Source organism: Peromyscus maniculatus, chromosome 3 (genome assembly GCF_049852395.1).
Source record: "Peromyscus maniculatus bairdii isolate BWxNUB_F1_BW_parent chromosome 3, HU_Pman_BW_mat_3.1, whole genome shotgun sequence".
In the NCBI taxonomy this organism is placed as follows: domain Eukaryota; kingdom Metazoa; phylum Chordata; class Mammalia; order Rodentia; family Cricetidae; genus Peromyscus; species Peromyscus maniculatus.
This window is the reverse complement of record NC_134854.1, coordinates 68,976,408-68,988,658: the sequence shown is the minus strand read 5'-3', so window position 1 is coordinate 68,988,658 and position 12,251 is coordinate 68,976,408. Positions and strand designations below refer to the sequence as shown.

The following is a 12,251-nucleotide window of genomic DNA, read 5'->3' as shown; positions in this document are numbered from 1 at the left end:
TGCTTGGGGGTAGAGAAAAAATAGACCCCGATTTTTTATGTGTGCATTTTTTGTTTTGTATTATTTTTCCCTAAGAGAGAGAGAGAGAGTATGAAGTTGGGTAGATAGGGTGGTGAGAGGGATTTGATCGGAGTTGGGTAGGGGGAAGGAATGTAATCAGAATACGATGTATGAAAAAAATTAATACAGACACTATGTTAAAACTGAAAAAAAAGGTCCCTTGGGAAATGCTGTGCACCCCCTGGGGATACCAAACCTTTCAACCGTGTGCTGCAGTAAGGAAACACTTAACTTTAATTACAGTTCTCAGATTTCTTTGCATATGAATTATTTTATATTATTAGTAAATTAATCATTATATTGTTAACCTAACCCTCTTAATAATAATTACTAACCACAGCTTAGGAAGCCTTGTTCCATCCCACTTATTCCATAATTACAGGTTAGGACTTTCCCTGTGAAAGCACCCACCCCTTTTTCTAGAAATGTTCACAACTTTGTTCATCTGGTTAGGACGTCCCCCCCACCAGATGGACAAGCAGGAATCCATGCGCATCCCCTTTCCTGTCTCCTCCAGAAACAGAAGGGATTGTGGGAATCTGTGCTCACAATTGATGGCATAGTGGCCACTTGGTACTGAAACCACTAGCAACTGCTTCTGCTCAAGTTACAAGTATAGATGGACTTTTAACTATGGAATTTTCATATTTTGCTGGTTTGTTTTTATTGTTAACTGGACACAGTCTAGAGTCACCTGGGAAAGGGAACCTCACCTGAAGAACTGCCTCCATCCTAGTGGCTGGGGCAAGTCTGTGAGGAACTGTCTTGACTGATGATTGGTAAGAGAGGGCTCAGCCCACTATTGGAGGCATCAGCCCTAGCAAGGGGGTCTGGGCTGTATCAGGACACTAGCAGAGAGCAAGCCAGAAAGTGGGCCAATCACGCTCCCTTTATGATTTCCACCTCCAGGTTCCTGCCTTGCATTCTAGCCCCAATTTTCCTTGATGATGGATCCTGACTTGGAAGAGTCAGCCAAAACAAACAAAAAACAAACAAACAAAACAAAACAAAACAAACCCTTTACTCTCTTAAGTTGCTTTTGCTCATGGTGTTTATCACAAGAAGCAAATACTTTTTTTATATTTAAATGTTTTTATTATTCTCTGAATCCTTTCAAATTTTTGTGTTTTCTTTTGGCTGAGAAAACTAATGGAACTTTTGTTTTTGACCCTAGTTTAGATTTCAATAAAAATCTGCTGAGTGAGAAAGGGTCACATCAAAGGTCTCATTTCTAGCTAGTGTTCCATGTGTTAAGACTAATGAGGCGGGGTGAGAACATAGGAGACAGAGTGGGAGAGCAGGGAAGGAGATACCATGATAGATGAAGACATCATGGGAGTGGGAAGAGGCAGGGTACTGGGGAAGCTCTCAGGAATCCACAGGGATGACCCCACCTTGGACTGCTGGCAGTGGCTGAGGGGATGCCTGGACTGATCTATTCTGGTGACCAGTCTAGTGAATACCCTAACTGTCATCATAGAGCCTTTATCCAGTGACTGATGGCAGTGGATGCAGGGGCGCCGGGCTGAGCTCCATGGAGAGAGGAGGGATTACGAGGGTGCGGGGAGAGGGGTGTCTAGACCATGATGGGAAGACATGCGGAGATGACCAGCCACACTGATGGAGAACAATGAACTGTGGACTAATGGCTGTGGAGCCCCCATGGGACTAGACGAGGTCCTCTGGATATGGGAGACAGCTGTTTAGCTCAAACTGTTTGGGGACACCCAGGCAGAGAGATTGGGATCCCGGTGCATAGGCAGGCTTTTGGAAGCCCAGTGCCTGCAGTGTGGTCACCTTGGTGCGGCGAGGAGGGGCTTGGACCTGCCTCGGCTAGGTGTGCGGGCTCTGCTGACTCCCCATGGGAGACCTTGATTTGGAGGATGTGGGGATTGAGGGTGGCTTGGGAGGGTGGGCTGGGAGGTGGGAGGAGGGGGGAAGGGGGATCTGTGGGCGGTGTGTAGGGTGAGTAGAAAATTTCTTAATTAAAAAATATTTTTAAAAAAATGCTATCACCCATTGGTTCCTCCCCTCAGTATTGCAAGTGTAATATTTTAATAATCATCAGAAACCATTGTCAATCTCTTGCAAAAAAAAAAAAAGACTCATGTTAGACAAAATCATCATTACCAAATGGTTGTCAGTTGTGATGGGACCCCAGGGTGTCCTTTCAAAGGAGTCCTGGGGAAGAGGAGAGCAGTTGGCACAGGATCCTTTTATGCACAGATACATGGAACCAAGCACAAGAGCACTCCTGTGCCACTGAGTACCTGACAGTCTCCTTCAGAACATTCTGAGGAAGAAATACAAGATTTGCTTTGAAGGTTTCTCGGGGGCAGGATACACTGGACCCCCCTGTTGGCTGATTTAGTGATTAAATGATTCAAGACAGCCTGAACTTCAGTCTGGAGCAGAAGATCCAGAGCACTTCGGGTGCCTGATTGCACTGAACTTTGGGCGTTTCTAAGGGTGGTGAAGGGAGCTGTGAGAGAGTTGTCCTTTGTGGACACCATGCTCAGCTGCTCGAAGCTTCAGGCAGCCAGCTGAGGGCTGGGCACACCAAATAGGGCAGTGCCGAGGTGGAAGCTCTTCCTATAGAATTGAGACTCACCCGAGCAAACAGACCCAGATGCCCAACTGTCCCAGAGAATTTAGAGATTGAAAACGAACACTCTTGGATAACAGACATTCAAAAAATTAAGAGAGAGTTTCAAAGGTCTACATTTATTGTAATAAGGTTGAAATATCCATAAATAGCCTGGTTGCCAAACTTTTTAGAAAATTTAGAATTGGACTGCTGCTCTACACACATCAATTCTCCGGCTTATGCCACAAGATTGAAATCAATACCCCTTCTCATGCAAGGCTCACCACAGAGCTCTCTGATGTGAGACACCTCTCCCAGGGGCTCTTACCCCCTGGGAGGGGCAAGAAACACTAACTAGATGATCTCAGGAGAACTGAAGACCAGTGAACTGGAAGGGGCTGGGAATGAGAAAGAGCCAGACAGGGAATGGATGTTTAGGCAGCTACTCAAACCCAGGGTGAGAAATTTTCAGCAAGTTTTAGGGTGCAGGAGATTGATAAAGCACCAGCAAACAAGAATATATATATAAGGGAAAGTGATTTAGCTTTCATCAGGATTCTGGCATGGCCAGGGAGTGCAGGCAGAACCCACTGGCAGCTGCCTTTTGTTTCAGGGCTAAAATTGATCAATTCACTGGGAACCAGGGAATAAAAGTACAAGGGGTAACTCCAAGGAGACTCATGTCCCCCAGAAAACCCCAGGAAACAGCTCTTAAAAGGAGTCATTGTTTTTCCTGCCAAGAATGATTTTATGTCTCTTCTCTCTGCCGTGTGGCAGTGTGACACATGAAAGGGGCTGTCTCAGGGTTGGAGGTCATGAGGAAGGTGCATTCAGGAAGCACTCCCAGAAGGTAGCAGCATAGAAGATCATTCCTCTACATAAGGGAAAGAGTCAGACTTACCGGTTCCACATTATAGGAAAACAACGCATATTCCTTATCCGGGGATATTTCATATCTGATGGCTCTTAAGGATTCCTAAGAGGAAAAAAGAAAACAGAATTTACAGGTGTCGCCCATAACAACTCTGAGTCCTAGTAACACTGGAGACACCCTCAAAATCCTCTACTGAGATAAGTTAAGCAGTGAACCAGTAACATTAAGTACAGCTATATCTTTTCTTAGTTAGCCAATCAAAATGTAGTTAATTGATGCTTTCAAAAATTCTGTTTGTGCTGTATTTCAAGTTTCAACAAAACAGTCCTTATTGCGTCTGCTGAAGCAAATCAATGGAAACAAACATAAAAACAAGCACCATTTTCCTGTAAGACCCCCAATCTCTCAATGCCTAATTATCATCTTTTTCTTTCATTCTTATATTTAGAAGCATATGCTCAGCAGGGTTGTCACTAAACAGAAGTAACACACTGTTCTGTAACTTGTCTCTTTACCATGTGGGATTCCCCGGGAGTCAGCACACAGAGGGCATGCTTGCTTTTCTGCCAAATTCCCTTGTCTCCAGCCTTCAATGTGGATACGTGCATCACCAACCACGAGGTTCCTCTGACCTACCCTGCCCTCTGCCCTTGCACACACTCCTGCTCTGACCCCACCCCACCCACGCGAAGGCCCTCATCATTGGCCTGGTGTCCATCACTCCACAGTGCTGCAGTGACCACTTAGAGAGTGAGCCACACCATTGAAAGTGATAATGCCTTATGCATCTTTGTGTCTCAGCTTCTTCTCATGCAATGAGATCTTCAGGAGATGATCGCAAGGAGCTGGTTTGTCTGGATTATTGCTCTTTGTGCTAGATGTATAACCTTCATGTGCCTTCATTCATGCAGTCAGTCTTCACTAAAGGCAGGGTGGTTCTCAGCGGCTGCATTCCAAAAGCCACCATGAACACCAAATCAGTGCACACTGGAGCCCCACATCTAGGGGAACCCAGGACTTTGCTCCTCATGCCTCTGTATCCACATTTTCACCAACTGATCAAGATGCAGTGTTCTGAATTGTGTGTTTCTGTTGAAAGATACCTTACTGACTAGGCATGGCTGAACCATTAACATTAACTCCTGGCCAGAAGCACTGGAACAGCCACACAACGCTGAGCCTGCACCCACATTATCTCCATTGGGTGCACACACTACAACCTTCCAGTTCTCAGGAGCACTAGACCTGGGAACCCCTGTAAGTGTGAGAACACCCACAAATAAACATGTGGCAAACACAGTGCTCTGCAGTCCACAAGGAAGGAGCAACTGTTCACAGTGTGAGAGCTGAGCAAGAAAGCAGAATGTTCTGTGCTCTGTCTCAGCTGACACACCAACGCAGGACCAATGCAGGATGGCTCAAATGTGTTCATGCCATGATGGAGATGGCTCCAATGTTCTGAGAGTAATCCTGTGGGGTGCAGTAAACCTCATCACATGGAGAATCTCAGCTCCAGAAACTGTGAACAGGGGAGCAACTGTACAGGAGCTCCCATCCGCTGTGACTAAGAGCAGCACCACACTAAAGACTCTACCCACGTGTCTCTATGGATGTGGGCCTGTAACTGTTTTTAAAGGTTAAGCATTTAAGGGCTAGGATGATGATGAATGGTAGTTTAAAAAAAGTTCAACAGATTTTGATAAACCATTTTCCTCAAATGGCATTTATACCCCACTGTGGATATGTGGACACACAGTCCCACCCTCCTCTGAAGTAATTTGTAATGTGATCGTCTCTCAGTTTTGACCACTGTAGGTGTCACTTGGGGTTTCTGTGGTAGTTTAGCTCCTAGGCATAGTCACTCCTTGTTATCTATGGTACAGGTCATGTTGGCCTTATCTGCACAAGATTGACCAGCTGAAAGTGCCTGAGAGTATTCTATGCTCTGATGTTCTCCTGCTCTCTCCTGCATCCCACCCCCACTATTTAGCCCATATCACTCTTCTGCCGGTACCCAGAGTGTTGTTTTGGTAAATGCCATAGTTCAGCTGTCACCATACTAGACAACCTATCCCTCCCCTCTCTGTAGAGTACTGTCTGCAACCAGTGGCATGCATGCATGCACGCACGCACGCACGCACGCACGCACGCACCCACGCCCACCTCCCTCCTATGTCTTTTCTTGCTGTTTAGAGCTTCCCACATTCTCTGGCTCCAGGCCTTGGGGTGCAGGTCTAACATTGAGACCTTCACTTTTCTAGAGAAAACCACTCAAGTGACACCATGTAATCTTAGGACTCTAAAAACCACACGCAGCTACCCCCGAGGAGTCCAGTGTACACATACCCTGCTGAGACACCCAAAGCCTGGATGGGACCTTAAGTAGACAACTGTTTCCTTGCAGCTCTACCTGGATGTCTGGTGCTCATCCCCATCCTCTGTCCTCTCTTTCCAGCTTCCGTTTTTCCTCCCTCCTCTCAGATGAGAGTAACTGCTCATGGTGGCGTCTAACTCCCCTCTCCTCCCCGGCCACCCTCTTTTCTCCCCTTCTCTCTACTCTTTTGTATCTTTTATTCAGTTGCTCAGAATTCTCTGAGCTTTCTGTAGAAATATGTTCTGAGCCCCCACGCTCTGGCTTCAGCTGGCACCCTCACCGGGGTGAGCACACTTCCTTGAGATCCTTCCCTGGCTCTTGACTTGATTGGCAACCAGTCTCCCCTCAGTGGTTAGGGTGTTACACTTTGAAATGTGTAATTCACTATCAAGTTCCCTGCTGGAAATCCCCGTGAGCTTCCCACTTCACCAGAGGTCACCACTACAGCTCTGATGACCAGCAGGCCGAGCCTGGCCCTGTCCCCTCCCCATAGCCTGCCCATTTCTCTTCTTTATGCTTCTCTCACATCATTCCTTTCTCTACTCCATCCCAGAGCAGGCCAGGCATGGAGCCCTGTAAGGTATGCATTTCTTCTTCTATGCCTGGAATCTTCCAAGTTTTCATTTCCTTAAGGCCACCTTCTAGGTAAATCCTTCAATGGCTAGTGACAGATGAAGTCACAAACAGCCTTGTCTCTGTGCTCCATAAGGCACCATTCTGCTTGTTTTCCTGTGAGCTAACCATTTGCCAAGTTAACATCCACTTTATCTCACACTGTCTGTTCTCCTCGAAAGGAAGGCTGCTGGTTCCCATCTTTAGTCTCCCCCCACAGTTTTGTAGTTTTTCTCATGCAGATCTCACCTCTGTTTTGTTACATTCATCTCTATGTAATATGATGGATGTTTCAATGTCAATACACAATGGATGGTGTCTCAATGTCAATACACAATCACGAGTTGCTAATGTACAGGGTTTTATTGGATTTGGGCATCTTGACTTTACACTCAGAAGTGTTACTAAGTTTAGGTTTGTGGCTTTAAAAATATAGATTCCTTGGAATTTTCCTCATAGTCATCTTTTCTGTGGATAGATTCTTCTCTTCCTACGTGGTACTCAATCCCACTCCACAGAAGTGCTGGCACTGTGAAGGAGGTGGGCATTGCTAGCTTTCTGGGCTATGAAGACAAGGCGGTCAGCCTTTGCCCTTTTGTACAGTGGCCTCTGAGGCTCTCTGAAGGTGACGTCATCCACCTACTCATTAGTACCTTGCTCTGAGATTTCATAATAAGTCTCTGTTGGGTTTTTATGATGCCATATATATATATATATATATATATGTATGTATGAGGTGATTTTGTTGTTTTGTTCTCTTTAGTTTGTCAATATGATAAATGATATTGTTTTATCTTCAGATGTGAAGCCAACCGTACATTCCCAGAATAAATTATATCCAACCATGATGTATTATCTCCTGTGAATGTTTCTGGGCTCAATTTCCCCATGTTATGTTGAAGCTTTCTGCATCTGTGAGCATGAGGGAAACTGGTCTCTAGTAGTATATTGGTTTTCATCTCAAAGTGCTGCTGGCTATAGAATAAACTTAGGAAGTATTTCTTCATCCTCTGCTATTTGTTCTGTCTTTCTCAATTTTCTAGTGCTATAACAAAGGATCTGAGACAAATTTATAGAGAGCAATAGTTTATTTGGTCCATAGTTCTGCAATCAGGGAACTCCAAGAGAGAGAGAGACACAGGCATCTGGTGAGGCTTGTCTGGTTGCTCTGCTCTGTGACACTGAGATAAAAGCAAGGCTACCAGCTCTGGTGTCTCTTCCTCTTGTTACAAAGCCAATGGTGTCATCATAGGACCAGATCCCCAAAGCCTCATCTACTCCCAATTATTATAAAGAAGCTCCACCTCCTTATTCACAGAAGAATTTGGGAGCTATTTTTCTGACACAGGAATTTGGGGGGAAATATTCATATCATAGTAAAACTTCACATTAAATTGATATCTCTTCCTTAAATGTTCAGAAGCCCCTTGAGCCTTACATTTTCTAGATGTAGTTTCAAAACTGTTCCTTCAATTCATGACAGCCATTAGGGGCTGTCTTAGTTACTTTTCCATTGCTGTGATAAGACACTACTGTAACTGGAGTATTCCTGTGTCCACCTGGCTACTGCTTAGGCCCAATTAAACATACAGAAACTTGTAGCTAGAGTTTTCCTGCCTTGCCCACAGTCAGGACAAATCTCTGTCACCCGCCAGTCCCACAGCCACTCAGACCCAACCAAGTAAACACAGAGAGTTATATTGCTTACAAACTGTATGGTCATGGCAGGCTTCTTGCTAACTGTTCTTATAGCTTAAATTAATCCATTTTCATAAATCTGTACCTTGCCACGTGGCTTGTGGCTTACCGGCGTCTTCACATGCTGCTTGTCATGGTGGCGGCTGTCAGTGACTCCTTCCACCTTCCTGTTCTTTCTTTTCTCCTCTCTGTTAGTCCCGCCTATACTTCCTGCCTAGCCACTGGCCAATCAGTGTTTTATTTATTGACCAATCAGAGCAATTTGACATACAGACCATCCCACAGCAGAAACTTATATTACTTATAAATTGTATGGCCATGGCAGGCTTCTTTCTATCTGTTCTTATATCTTAAATTAACCCATTTCTATTAATCTATAAGTTACCACATGGCTCGTGGCTTACCAGTATCTTACATCACACTTCTCCTCATGGTGGCTGGCAGCATCTTCTGACAGCCTTCTTCTCTCAGAAGTCTCCTCTCTGCTTGTCCTGCCTATACTTCCTGCCTGGCTACTGGCCAATCAGCGTTTTATTTATCAATCAATCATGGCAACATATATTCACAGCATACAGGACATCCCACAGCACTTCCCCTTTTCTGTTTTTTCAAAAAGGAAGATTATCAAAGGAAGCATTTATTCTGGGATTACAGTTTCAGAGGGTGGGAGTCCATGACTGTCATGGCACGGAGCATGGCAGCAGACAGGCAGGCATGGTTCTGGAGCAATAGCTGAGAGAGCTTTTATCTGGAGACACAACCACGAGGCAGAGAGAGCCCATATCCTGTGACACATCTCCTCCAAGGCCACAGTTTCTAATCTTTCTCAAATAGTTCCATCAACCGGGGACCAAGTATTCAAACACATGAGCCCATATAGGCCATTCTCATTCAAACCACCACACCAAGCATGCTGTCATCCAGGTTATGTATGTTGTCAAGTTTACTGGGTTAAGGTTTTATGACCTTCCTAGCATCTGTAGTGATGGCCTCTGGATTATAGTTATTTTCTAAATAAATAAATGATTAGCTTTAATTTGTATTAAGGGAGGCAGTGCTGAAGCTGATGTAACATAGGTTGGAGGAAGCTTGGAAGATGCAGCCTCCTGCACCCAGATCAGGCTGCATCCAGCCCCTGATGAGGGTTCAATGAGGTCAAGATCAGCCAAGGCAGCAAGCATTCGAGGTATGCTCAGAGAAGTCCCAGCTCCCAGTCTTAGAGCGACCTCATGCCTTTGTGATGAGCCTGTCCCCAAACTCCCATGGCTGTGGACATTTAGGTCCTAGGCCCACTTTTTCTGTTAGTGAGAATAACAGACAGACAAACTGCCAAACAATCAGGCTCTGTTTCAGCCTCCACTGAGCAATTCCTGCGACCTTCCCTCCTTCCACTGGTTCCTTGCCTTCCACCAACCCACAGGGAAGAAGTATTCATAGATTTCAAATGTTATGTCTTAGTAAACATAGAATTGTAAACATCATCCATCTGTGTAGTGATTTATGTTTTTAATGTCTAAAATTTAAAAGTTACCAAGTAGTCTAAATGTAGTCATCATTCTTATTTCAGCTTCTGGGCTTCCTAGTTTTTGAGAAATTCTTTTGTGATTGACTTTTAAAAACTACTATAGACTTGATCACAATTTGGATTGACTTCTCTGTACTTGTGGGTGTCACATGCTCTCCAGTGGCACCGGCAGGGCCCTCTAGGAGGGTCTTGTCTCCCTCAGCTCAGTTCATCCCATTGACATGATTCAGAGTCAAAGCCTCATGTGACTGGAGCCACCTTCTGAACTCTCTAGTCTCTACCACTCCCCGTCCACTTTTGTGTAAAGTCAGACCATTTTGAGCTTGGACTGTGAGGTCAGAAAGCCTGTGTTTTGCATCCTGTTTACACCATTTTCTATGTGAAAGTTTGAGAATTTCTTGACTTGCTCATGCTTCTGAAAATGGAAATAATATTTTTTCCCATCTTGTGACCGATGTGAACATTCAGGGAGTAATAATCTGGCCCGGCCACAGCAAGGGGGCAAAGCTGTTGTTGCTGTCAATCTGAGTGCGATGTCATTAGTGAACTTTCACTGTTAGTAACAGGGCTCATGTTACTGTAAGTGTGAGGACTTCATGGCTATCTCAGGTGCTCAGTCTTATAGACGAGGTTGTGCTTTGAGTCAGAAATATCCCCCATAGTTCTGTGTTTTGAATGCTTGTTCTCCAGCTTTAGGATATAGGACATGACTGAAGTAGGCCACTAGGGGTGGGCCTTTGATGGTATAGTCCAGCCTCAGTTCTAATGCTCTCTGCTTCTTGGTCTGTCATGACATGGACTCCTGCTGCTGCTGCGAGCTTTCACCCCTAAAAAGAAAGTGATCTCTCCACGCCTTGTGTCATGAAGGATTGAGCCAAACAGACCTTTCCTTCTTTAAGATGCCTCTGTTGTGTGTTAATAGTTGATGAGGAAGGGAGAGACATTTCTCCAGTGGTATAGTCACTGGTAAGGTGTCCTATTCTTTTAATTAACCTTTTACCTATGGTCCTGTAAGCAATCCTAATGAAACTTATTGGCTCATCAAAACAGCAAAACCCAAGAAGCTATGACAATCAACAAGGGCTGAGTGGGCTCAGCAGGAGTGGGAGGGAGCCAAAAAATGCAAATGGAAGGGAATGTGATGAACTAGATCACACAAACAGACGGAAACGGCACGAGACTCTTCATTATATATAATTAATCCATGTTAATAAAAGCTTAAGTGCTTAACTCTAAAATTTTATCAGAGTTCTAATTAGCATTGTAGTAAAGTTTGGTGTCAGTCTTTAGAGAGTTGACATTTTTTATATCATCTTTAAAAGTTTTCAAACCTGCTGGGTGGCAGTGGCACATGTCTTTAATCCCAGCACTCGGGAGCAGAGCCAAGCAGATCTCTGAGTTCGAGGCCAGCCTGGTCTACAGAGCAAGATCCAGGACAGGCACCAAAACTACACAGAGAAACCCTGTCTCGGTAAAAAAAAGTTTTCAAACCTTTAACAAGCTTTTATGGTCTGTCTGTCTTCTTGCTTTGTGCTGTAGGAATGGCATAAATGGAGGGAAAATGTGTAAAACAGTAAGTGCTCCTACCTGTCAGCAGACAGTGGGGAGACAGCAAAATCTTTGCTGCTTTTAGAACAATCTCTTTGTAAAACCCATGAAGAGAGAAGATGTAAAGTACAAGGTGAGGTGAGGCAGAAGGCGAGCACTGAAAGGGTTAACTGACTCACAAGAAGTCACACATGCAACCCAACTGAACATGTGTCAAAGTCAGAGGGACAGCTGCCTGGCCTTGTGCATGGGGAAGGAGGCTTGCGGACTGGCGGACTTCTGAGCTTGCCTCTGCCATCTTCTCTCATCTACTGTCACCATTTGGAACCAGTCAGACTCAGGAACTTCTCCTAGGACTGAGGTCACTAGGGAAAACAAGACAGGAAAAACACCAAGGTGCAGTAGCCGATTAGCAGATTGGGAGGGAGGTTGACCATCTACCACCGAAGAGTGTTCTGACAGCTTTGGACGCATCTTCTCTGACTTTGGTACTGCCTGAGCCTCAGCCACATCTGTTGTCTTTAGGCTAAATTGTATGTTCGATGCTGTGGGATGTTCTGCATGTTAAATGTGTTGTTCTGATTGGTTAATAAATAAGACACTGATTGGTCAGTGGCCAGGCAGGAAGTATAGGCGGGACAAGGAGAGAGAAGAATTCTGGGAACAGGAAGGCTGGGGCAGAGAGATGCTGCCAGCCACCCACCACATGACAAGCGAGATGTAAGGTACCGGTAAGCTACGAGCCATGTGGCAACTTACAGAATAATAGAAATGGGTTAATTTAAGATATAAGGACAGCTAGCTAGAAGCCTGCCACGGCCATACAGTTTATAAGTAATATAAGTCTCTATGTTTATTTGGTTGGGTCTGAGTGGCTGTGGGACTGGCGGGTGAGAGAGATTTGTCCTGACTGTGGACCAGGCAGGACCAGGGAAAACTCTAGCTTCAGTTCTGCTTGTTTGTTTCAGAGCAT

The 12,251-nt window shown here is 45.0% G+C and overlaps 1 protein-coding gene across 4 annotated transcripts in view; it reads right to left on the bottom strand.

Moving 5' to 3' along the window:
• Dpp6 (dipeptidyl peptidase like 6) overlaps window positions 1-12,251 on the bottom strand; it is a 790,869-nt gene that overhangs the window by 234,694 nt on the left and 543,924 nt on the right. For all 4 annotated transcript variants that reach the window (XM_042273279.2, XM_042273275.2, XM_042273278.2 and 1 more), the window contains exon 5: window positions 3,549-3,623. In XM_042273279.2, coding sequence (XP_042129213.1) covers window positions 3,549-3,623 — 75 coding nt within the window. The remainder of the gene's footprint in view (window positions 1-3,548; window positions 3,624-12,251) is intronic.